The following is a 12339-nucleotide window of genomic DNA, read 5'->3' as shown; positions in this document are numbered from 1 at the left end:
ATAAAACTATTGATAATGTATTAGATGCTTAAATATGACTTAGATACCAATACTAGTGTAATGGGATTATTCATGGTCATAATGAACTATACTTTAAGCATCTTAGTATGTGGTTCTCTAAACTACAATGTACGCTAACTCTGATGTGTAGCTATAATTAAAATCTACATAGAACCACTATCCATGTAACTTTCTCTTGATTCATAATGAGGACACGCGCGATTGTGACTATGAGTCATCTCAATCTATTTGAAAATATAGAACATGTGTAACAATTTTAAATATAGCTTTTTTCAAATACTCTGTAGATTATGAATATTTATCTAGTTCTTGTAATTTTAAACATGATGACTTGTTCTCAGATTATACGGGTATCATTCAACATGACCTAAGCATACAATTTAGTTGGCCTTCATGTATAATCATGATATATATGATTAATCCAATTACAACAATATATGGAATACAATCATATTATCTAGTTCAACAACATTTTTCACTAGGATTTTGCTCAAAATCATGTCATGTGGTATTTGATAAGGTAAACTCTCTTAGAGTCTTGTATCTTAAGCTCTTTAAGATTCCTAATAATTAATGCATTTTTACTTAATCCTTTAAGTTGCCATGATCTATTTATATGGATCTTTCTTTCAAGTATTAGTATGTGGACTACATATAAGACTAGGAATGTTACTGTGCTCCCATTAGCTTTGTAGAAAACACTAGAGTCATCTTGATTTATAATCAAATCAAACTATGTAATTATCTTATAAGAAAGAAGATTATTACTTTGAGATGTTAGCTTAAATCTGGAAGGATTTTCATTCATGTATGTTTTTCTCCTTTAAAAACTTAATAAATCTTTATATTCATAATATATCAAGGAAGATCAATCAAGCCCATACTTAATAATTATACATGAATGCATCTCTATGCGTTTTTGTTAATTTCTGATCAACTATTGAATAGATTCATCAATAGTTGAAAACTTGCTAGTTCCAAACTATAATACATTAATATTATGGATCTTTTGCTCTTAAAATTCTAAATTGCACCCACTTAGAAAAAGAACTTTCTAAGCACTTGCCTTACGGAATGACAATTAGTGGGATTAATGGAGACTTCATCTTAAACAATCATTTAGGATAGTCTATATAAATGCAATTAGTAGATGCGAGAGTGGTTAAGCTCATTATCTAACATAAGCTCCACAGTTCAATACCTTTTAGATAAGGATAAACCAATACATCCTTACTCGAATCATAGTATCTAATCTACTTTTTTTTTTTTGGAAAAATATATACATTCAATATATATTTGTTGTAGTGGGCATAATTCCAAAATTTTATAAAGTAAATAGTTCTTTTAAAAATTAATATAATAGATCGAAAGGTCTTTTTTTAACCTCTTCAAAAACTTGTAATATTGACATTCAACTAGTGACCAGGTGACCCTATCCCACTAGAGAATACGAAGGCTACCTCGAACATCAAAAGATAGATCCACGCTACCAGGTGATCCTATGTCAAAAGAACCATACTAATGACAAGTGAGTGTTTGTTATGTAATGAGTTGTAAATCAATTCCACAACTCCTAAGATGTTCGAAGAAGACTTGGTTTACAAGACTCATTTTCTTTATCACAACGAAAGCTTAATGATGATCTTATTAAATGGTATTCAATCTTCACTATGAAACAATTTGAGCAAATCAAAAGTTTCAACAATAGTGAAAAAAATTGTCAGTGAAATTGACTAAGCATCTATCACCAAATTTATTCACTTATTGAAAATATTACATGAATCACTTATGTATACTTCTTTGTCAATCCTTTGTTCTTTAACTACTAATAGGTAATTAAAGACAGTTGCGAATCATCTTCCTATGTAAATAAGATTCACATATATCAAATGAACTAAGCTCATCTGCCTTAAAAAATTCCATCATTTTGAAGTTGGTATATGTGTTTCATATTTATAGAGTCATGATGATTATGACATAGATAAGTTTGAATCAAATATCATTTGATTATTTAGGTGTTATGATTAGAACTATAAATTTAATGAAAGCTTATAGATTTACTTCTTAATTAACATTATGAAAAAATATTCTTTAACATAATACATATTTTCATAACATGAATGTGAACATTCATTAAATGATAAGTAAATCTAGATTTATTTATAAATTTACAATTGTTACATGTCCCTATCAAATTGGTACAAAACATTTATTGTTTAAATAAAATACTATAAGAACACTTGTTATATCTTCAACACGAAATGCTATTCGTTTGTAATCAGTTGATTATATCTTCCAATCATCATCACACAATATCAATTATTAGTGTCGCTTTAAGTATAACATACTCAAGTAAATGATGGAAAAATAAATAGTTCTCTCATATAGATATCTGAAGTCTTGTCCAAGTCAGACTTCTTCAGCTCGATGAGATTATAGAAGCAATTTCTCTTTCAATGTACGTTTTCTTCCACAATAGAAACAACATCAATCATTTAGATACTCTCTTGATTTCTAGGTTCATGTTGTATATCCCTTAACTGAACTATAAGTCTATTTGAGTACAAAATCTCTTAAATTTCCATTACTGAATGCATGAACAGACATCAAGTACTATCTAGTGTTTTTATTGAATATCTGTTTTACTTGATGGGACATCTGATATGTTTCATAATTATCCAAGAATCTCTACAAATCAAGGCTAATTAATCCAGTATAATGTGAGATACATCAATATCATCACAATAATACTTTCATAAAAGTATCTTGATTAGACTGACTGACTTACAGAGGTTATTCAGGTATGGGATGTTTTAGTATATAATTTCTATTTATCCTTAAGGTAGAACCTCAAGATATTATAACAGTTATAGAAATTATAATCATCAAATGTTACTATTTCTTGAAACTCAATAAGAGAGGCATTTTTCACGGCATAAAATTATTAACAGTTATCAACAAAATTTAATAAAGTTTCATTTAGTATTTTCAAAATTTAGTCTTTAAAAATTAATACCTTTTATTGTTTCTTAAAACATTGATATATTAAAGTCTAGGATCCAAGTAACGACACAAATAAATGGTTAGGTGACCTTTATCCCATTAACTTAATCAAACTCGGTAGGTAGCAATTACAAATTGCATACAGTATGTAACTCCTAGATTATGTGATCCTAAACAACTATTTTTTTTAACTTGTCATGTTTATCACATCTATGCCTCAGACCTCTCGTGCTTAGGTGACATTTATCACACAAGATTCCCATCAAGTCATCCTACTTGAAACAACTTGTAGTATTGTAACTAACCAGTGACAATGTGACCCTTTAGAAAACAGAAACTACAAAACTACATCGAACATCAGAAGAAAATCCTAATGACCAGGTTACCCTGTGACATTAAGACCATACAAATGATAACGACTACTCTTCAATAGGAAGGCAATGACTTGCATTTTTAGAAAATGTTTTATATATGTTTTATAATTATAGTATATAAAAACATGGTCTCATAAATATTGTATGCATCCAACAATTCATGCACCTTTTTGTAAAATTCATATCACTTGTTATGAGGTTCTTTAGGTTCCAAATAAAACTTCATTTTATTTTTCATTAGCCACGATCAATTATAAACTAAAATCTGGTATTTTAAAGTTTAAGCGTAGATTTGTTTTAAGAACCGGTAATAGATTTAATAACACTTCATTTTATACTTAAGAATTGGAGTTTTGGAAAAGTTCTAAAATCACAATTTTAAATCTCCTTTTAATAATAAAAAACTTATGACTTCATGAATTTATAGAATAAACTTATTTTATTTTATAAACTCAAATTTATGTATATTATGATAAAAATCATATTTTGATAAACCAGAACATGAATGATGATACTTATATTTTAAATCTCATTTGGCATGCATAAAACTTAATATCAATATGTTGTGTTATGTTTAAAACACCAATATCAATATGTTGCGTTATGTTTAAAACACCAATAAAGTCCCTATATATTGGCCTCATAATCGATTTAGTCCATATATTTATTTTTTATTCAATTAAGTCCCAAATACCGGTAAATGTATTCAAGTTAACCTTTTGATCTGGTCAACAGGTCATCCAACTTTCAAATATTACATTTTTGGCCCAGATTTCAAAATTTATTACAAATTTGGTCCAAATTTTACACTTTTGGCCCAAATTTTAATTTTTGTTATAAATTTGGTCCAAAATTTACCCTTTTTGCCTAAATTTTTGAATTTTATTATGAATTCATCCTAACTTTCATTTTTTTACAACATTTTTTCTCAAAAAATTGTTTCTAATATGTTTTTTCTTTATAAAATCATATTTATACAAAAAAACATATTTTCACATAAAAATCTTATATTTTCTATATAAAAACTTTTTTTGTATATGAAGTATCTAGTTATAAAAATAAATATTTATTAAGTATATATATATATATATATATATATATATATATATATATATATATATATACAAAACCGTTTTTATAAAAAATATATACAAAAACGTATTTTACAAAAAAAAATGTATACAAACACCTATCACCTTTATGTGTGTGTGTGTGTCTCTCTCTCTCTCTCTCTATATATATATATATATATATATATATATATATATATATATATATATATATATATATATATATATATATGCACACAAATAGGTGTGTATCCATTTTTTATAAAATCGTGTTTGTTTATATTTTGTTTTTTTATAAAAATGTGTTTGAGTAATTTTTTATATAATATGTGTTTGTATATATTTTATAAAATCATGTTTGTATACATTTTATAAAAATATGTTTAAATAATTTTTTATATAATACGTGTTTGTATATATTTTATAAAATCGTGTTTATATACATTTTATAAAATGTATACAAACACGTATTGTATAAAAAATGATTCAAACAAGCTTTTATAAAAAGAAATGTAAACAAACAAGATTTTATAAAAATTATTCAATCGTGTTTGTATACATTTTATAAAATGTATACAAACACGTATTATATAAAAAATTATTCAAACAAGTTTTTAAGTGAAAATATGTTTTATACAGAAAATATGATTTTATAAAGAAAAAACATATTAGAAACAATTATTTGAGAAAAAAAGTTGTAAAAAAAACTAAGGTTAGGATGAATTCATAATAAAATTCTAAAACTTGGGCAAAAAGGGTAAAGTTTGGACCAAATTTGTAACAAAATTTAAAATCTGGACCAAAAGTGTAAATTTTTGACCAAATTTGTAATAAATTTTGAAATCTGGGTCAAAAATGTAATTTTTAAAAGTTGGATGACCTGTTGACCGGGTCAAAGGGTTAAATTGAATACGATTACCGGTATTTGGGACTTAATTGAATAAAAAATAAATAAATATATATATATATACTAAATCGATTATGAGGCCAATATGTAAGGACTTTATTGCAGTTTTCCCCAAAAAATAATCACTACTATCTTATTTTTCGTTAAAATGCTATAAACCGGTTTTAGTATATTTAATAAAACTCTTATTTATTACAAAGACATTGAGTTTATATAATGTTTAAATACCTATCAAACCATTTCCAATATTTTAAAGTTGGTTATTTGTAGGTTTTACGGTAAAACAAATTTCAATGAAAATCGATTTTTAACGAGTAAACTGGTAAAAACGTTTTTACAAATATCCATATATAAACATCTTATGTTATCTTTTAAGTATTTTTTTCTCAAACATCAAGTGATATTATCTTATGTTAAAATATTTTTTGACATGTAAAACTCATTTTCATACACAAAACATAACATACAATAACTTAAAAATAAGCATCACATGGATACATTGTAATATGTATAAACCAAACATGTCTAGTAATAATTTTCGTGAGCTATGACAAGAATTATTAAGTCTTTTATAAAGGACATATGGGGCACTTCAAAAGGTCTTCAAGCTGCCACTTGCTAAGTCAACTTTTGCTTGCAAAAGGACTTCAAATCTTCGTGTTGCGATAGTTACAACACTTAAACCATTAAAAATATAATTAAGCCCAAACCAAAATTAAAACCTTATAGTTGGGATTATGGTCTTAAATGGTTAACTCATCCTCAAGGAGGTCATTTCTTCATCTTGTTACAATTAAAAAGAAATACAACTAGTCTAACTAATTTATTAAAACAAATCAACAAATGAAAAATTACCTATTTAGCTATTACATCTTATGAATAAATAAATATCAACCAAGCACATACAAATGTCCAAATGGATTGTTTATACATGTTGGAGTAATACGAATGTATGAAGGGTAGTTTAGTCATTTATTATTTTCTTTTAGGATAGAATCAAAGACACGTGGGTGCAGGTGGCATAAACCCAGGAATGGGTTGTTATCTTTTCCTATTTTGTTGGCCAGTTTAGCTATTTAACTAGCTAGGAGTCATATCTTTCAGTGTGTGTATTTCTTAAAGGTTTTCTCAGATAATAAAGAGGTTATGGTTATGAATTCTTGTATCTTCTTTTGCTCCCTTCCCAGTTACATTATGCAGCAGAAGAGCTGCACTAGTCTTTCTTGTTTTTGAGTTGTGTATGCAGGGGTTGAACCCAACACTTGGTATCAGAGCATAACCTGGTGAATGCCCAAATATCAACCCCGTAAGAAATAGATGAGTGACAAAACCAATAAAGATGGTCTGATTACAGTTCAATATCCGTTGCTATCCAAAACCAACTACACAACATGGGCAATTAAGATGAACGTTTTTATGCAAGCCCAAGGTGTGTGGGATGCTGTCGACCGCAAGAATCCTCGAGAAGTTGTTGAATCCCGGAAGGACAAGATAGCACTCGTTGCTATCTACCAGGGGATACCGGAAGACATGTTGTTGTCCATCGCCGAGAAGGAAACAACAAAAGATGCTTGAGAAACCCCCAAGATGATGTACCTAGGTGTGGATAGAGTTAGGATTGCAAAAGTGCAGACATTGAAGGTTGTGTTTGAAATGTGGAAAATGAAGGTGACGGAAACGGTATATGAGTTTTCCATGAAGGTGAACAATGTGGTGAACAACATACGTGCCATAGGTGACAAGGTTGAAGAAGCGTATGTGGTCAAGAAGTTACTTAGAGTTGTCACAACAAAGTTTCTACAAATTGCTTCAACGATTGAACAATTTGGAGATTTGGAAACGATGACCGTCGAAGAAGTCGTCGGAAGATTAAAGACTCATGAAGAAAGAGTCAAGCGACATGAAGATAATGAGGAGCAACGGTTCCTGCTCACACATGAAGAATGGCTTGAAAGGTCAAAGCAAAGAGGTGATGACTCGAAGTCACCACAAAAAAGTCATGGTTCTGATGATAACTCTTCCAGGGGACAAGGAAGGGGCCGTGGACAAGGTGGAAGCAGAGGAGGATATCGGGGAGGTGACACACATAATTATCATGAAGGTGGACAAGGATCATCAGGAGGTCGCGATAAGAGTAAGATTAAGTGTTTCAATTGCAATGAATATGGTCATTATGCCTATGAATGCCCTGAACCAAAACAAGACAGAAACCCATAGGCCAACTTGGTTCAAGCTCATGAAGATGAAGAACATGCATTGCTATAAAAATAAAATCCATTGGTATGGTGAAGCTTGAGGAGGTATTGGTGCAAAGAGTCAGCCAACATTCAGATTAGGGGGTGAATGTTGGAGTAATCCGAATGTATGAAGGGTAGTTTAGTCATTTATTGTTTTCTTTTAGGATAGAGTCAAAGACACGTGGGTGCAGGTGGCATAAACCCAGGAATGGGTTGTTATCTTTTTGTATTTTGTTGGTCAGTTTAGCTATTTAACTAGGTAGGAGTCGTATCTTTCAGCGTGTGTATTTCTTGAATGTTTTCTCAGATAATAAAGAGGTTATGGTTATGAATTCTTGTATCTTCTTTTGCTCCTTTCCCAGTTACATTATGCAATAGACGAGCTGCACTAGTCTTTCTTGTTTTTGAGTTGTGTATCTAGGGGTTGAACCCAACAATGCACAACAACATATCAAATATTATAACAAACAATTCTTTGTTTTTTCTAAGGCAACTTTTATATAACCAAAATGCATGAAAAATGGTTATATATAAAAATAAATAATTTTAACCAAACCATCAATGATCCATTTATAGAGGTTTGAATAAAATAAAACCAACCAAAGAGTTTTTAGAATGAGAAACTTTGAAGCCTTTGAACCCACTTGATTTTTAGGTGTTGATGAAGATAGCAAAAATCAAAGAATATGATTTATCAATGTGTATCCATCATCAAGAGTAAGGCACTTAGAATGCTAGATCTTTCTTGTATTCTTGAGTGCCTTAAGCCTTTTAGGTGCTTAACTCAAATAAGCACTAAAGGAGACAACTCAAGGAAGCTGTAAACCACTAAAGTAACTTCATAAGAAAAAGAGGATGGAGATCTAGAGAAATTTCGACGATAAGCTTTAAGAGAAGGCTTGCTACCAAAACTAGCCAAAAAAACATGCAATACACATCATTTGTATACCCCATGCAAAATAAGGGCCTAATATACACTAAAGTATTTGTAGCCTTTAGAAGAATGAGGAGACAAAGCATGGAGGTTGAGAGGCAACCTCCATATTTGGTCATACCTTTCAAAAGAGGATGAATTCTTTAATCTTTATAAATTTTAAGTTTGTAAACTATAAACTTTCTCTTTAGGTAAAAGACAAAAGAATCCAACTAGTTTAAAAGGCTGTGCATGACTTATTAATTAATATTATATGAAATAATAATTAGTTATACTCTCTCATAATTATTATTTTTATAAAACAATAATTATTCCCTAATTCAATTACAAGAATTGATATTATTTATTAATAATCATATTAATCATAAATATACCAGATGTGCCAACTTGATAAAGATGTGACCCTATAGGATCATATATTATTAACGATATCACTTCATAATGATTCTTGAGCATATAGATACAACGAAGACTACACGTCCAACTCACATATCTCAATCTCGGGAAGGTCTTAATTGATAAAATCGTGAACTTTAAGCTTTTTCATGACTTAATAGAGCCCAAAACCAAACTCTAAGTCCATAACACTCTTTAATAGCCTCAAACTCTTGCATGAGTGAGAAATAGCAACAAATACTTCATTTTTATGACACAAAATTCTAATAACAACATAAAGTGACAAACTTGAGCTCTAGAGTAGCTTTTACTCACAAGAACCAAACCATGAGACCAAAAGTTATGCAAAAACTAAACCCTAACCTAGATCTAATCTGTAGAACCGTCAAGGTGTGAGCTTTATACCTCCAGAAGTTGGCAAATGAAAAGGAAGTTGTGGATCTATAGGCTCCTAGCCCAACATCCTCAATGGTGAATTTTCTTCTTCTTTCACAATGCACCAAGAACACTATAAAGGTCTAAAACAAGCTTTCAAGGGAAAGGGTTTCGAAATGACAGAATAAGGGAGCGGATGCTAAAGGTAAGGGAGGTGTCAAGGAATTAAGGTCCTTTAAACATGGCTTAAACTGTAAAAATTAGGGTTTGAGATCAGCCTGAGTACGCCCTACGTACTTCTTATGTACGCCTAACATACTGAAAAGATCCCCGCCACCTTTTAATGAATTACACTTAGCGTACCAATAAGGACCAAAATTGCAAACATTTTATATTTTAAGCCAAAACTGCAAACACTTAGGAACACAGGTGTTACAACCTCTCTCTCTATCTCTCTCTTGTTTAGCAAATATGGTGGCAAAGTGAAGTGGACAACATTTTAGCTGAAAAGGTCCGTTGTGAACTCTATGCCATTTCCACTAGCCTTATATTTGTCACACTGTTATTTTTGTCACCTAAATGCTAAGTTGGCTATTCCATAAAAATATGATTTTTTTTCCATTTAAAGGGAATGATTTTCCATTTGGCTACACTTTTCTCCTTTTAGATTAGGGAAAAATGCAGAAAAGCCCAACCAATTATACATGTATATGCAGAAAAACCCTTAAATTATTTTTATATTCAGAAAAACCCTTATATTAATAGTTACCATTCGAAAAAGCCCAAAATACAAGGTTTTAAGAGAAATTGACAACTAAAAATCTAATGTCGCTTACATTTGTGTTTATTTGGATAAAAACAATTAGTTAAGAAAGAAAAAAAATCAACCATATAGAGAATACAATCGAATGAAAATAATCAAAATATATTTCGATTTGACATGTTTTTGCATATAATCAAAGAAGTATAAGGGATATGTATATCATATCATATTTTTAGCTGATCGTTTCTCTTAAAAATCTACAATTTGGTTTTATTTGAAATATAAATAATAATATAAGGGTTTTTCTGAATATAAAAATAATATAAGGGTTTTTCTGCATATACATCTATAATTAATTGGGCTTTTCTGCATTTTTCCCTTTAGATTAATTTACTTTAACAAGTAAATTTAGATAAATATTATAATTTCCATTAAAATTTAAATAAAATAAATACATAACAAATAATGAAAACGTTTTTGAATTAAAAACTTAAAACATGCAACAAAGGAAAACTACATAGTTTTCATTTAAAAATTGGCCCGTCCAAATTTTCTAAAAGTACCAAGTTCAAGTCAATGTTATCAACAATGCAAATGTGTTCTATCATGCCGCTATTATGATGGACTTGAATACTAGATATTTTCAATATTTTCAGCTATTGATCTAACCATGTATTTCCCATAGGGTTAAGGAAGAGGGTAAAGTGGGCAGCTGAATAGTTCTTAATTTTTTTTATTATATATATACATATATATATATATATATATATATATATATATATATATATTAAGAATTAAAACTTATAATAAAGATAATGACCTTTTTTCTTGTTCGTCCTGGATCCTTGAGAATATTTAATTTTTCAGGACCGGTCCTATATTTTCCCCCACCAATCTTAAATGGCTGTCTTTGGAACGATTTTGTTTTCATCTTACTCACGTATAGTTGATTATTTATCTTTTAAAAATATATTATATAATATGATGTATGTATATATAATCTCTTTAAGTTTGTTCTCATCAACAAAAAGTTTCACTCTTCCCTAAGCTTTCTTAAACTTTTTTTCCTTTATTATCAATAGGGCACAAGAATTCTTTTAAAAATACAGAACATTTTGGTTAGATCTTAATATCCTATCGACAAGATAATACTCATTCCTATACGCGTTCCATAGACATCGAATGAAAAATCTAGTGTAGTTATATCGTATTTGCCGATGAATATGGGTGATATGTCGTTTAGAAAAGTGGGAGCACTAAACTAGGCATGTCATATCCACAAATCTTGTGACGTCACTGTTTCAAGTAAGACCATCGAGTAACCATAATTTCCTCGTATGTATTGACCGTTGTCTGCATTTGGACTATTTCTCTAATCCCATATTTTTAGGAAAGTCATGTACGCTAACATGATAATCATTAAAATATCAGTTGTCATTATAAGTGTGCTTATGTAAATATCGTGCACCGTACAACCTAAGGACACATTTGCAAAATTTGTGGAAACTTTCTCTAGTGGTACGTAATGACATCCTAAGATTTTCATCTAACTTACTGGATATGATGGCGTACTCTAATATACAAAGTGTGATTGTGCATTTTTGTAAAGGACTAAAGCCTAACATACCTTTCATCGTAACGTTCCTATAATATAGATATGTGTGTCTGCAGGGCCATGCATTCTCCACCCTTTGATCTCAAGAGTTCATGAGTCATGACACGTGTCATGTCCATTGTCCAAGTTAGAAAGCTTTATACAATGTTAGCACATGGTAGCACTACTCGCCTCGATCGTTCACGAGACACTTGACTAGTATAAATTGAGAAATTAAAATGTCGACCAAAATCTAAAGTCCCTTAAAAAAGACTTTTTAAATACTTTTAGTTTAACTGGTTTCCTAAACAACTAATATTATGTAAAGGACTAAAGCCTAACATACCCTTGCATCGTAATGTTCCTTAAAATATGGATATGCTCTTGTCAAGTCTTCGACGATACATTGAAATAATGTTTTGTGCATTTGGAATCTCCATCGAAAATAATACCCTAAAAAAAACGCATGTTCATCAAAGTAATCATAAACGAGAGAATTCTTTCAACTGTTTTCCGCAATCCATTGTTTTTTTTAAAAATGCACTTCGTAGTTAAACAAGGGAAATCTCCAGAAAAGTCCTAAAATTTTAGTCTAATTTATAAAAAGCGAGAATTTCATATATGCTCTTCTTAAACATCAAAATATCATATTTACCCAACTTAAT

At 29.7% G+C, this 12339-nt stretch overlaps 1 protein-coding gene across 1 annotated transcript; it reads left to right on the top strand.

Moving 5' to 3' along the window:
• Positions 1-6962: 6962 nt before the first annotated feature.
• LOC145040138 (uncharacterized) lies at positions 6963-7592 on the top strand. The gene has a single exon (XM_078988113.1). The coding sequence runs from the start codon at positions 6963-6965 to the stop codon at positions 7590-7592; it is 630 nt and encodes a 209-aa protein (XP_078844239.1).
• Positions 7593-12339: the final 4747 nt, after the last annotated feature.

Source organism: Lactuca saligna, chromosome 4 (assembly GCF_052625555.1).
Source record: "Lactuca saligna cultivar CGN05327 chromosome 4, ASM5262555v1, whole genome shotgun sequence".
In the NCBI taxonomy this organism is placed as follows: domain Eukaryota; kingdom Viridiplantae; phylum Streptophyta; class Magnoliopsida; order Asterales; family Asteraceae; genus Lactuca; species Lactuca saligna.
Note: the sequence above shows the minus strand (reverse complement) of the source record. Positions and strands in the feature narration are given on the sequence as shown.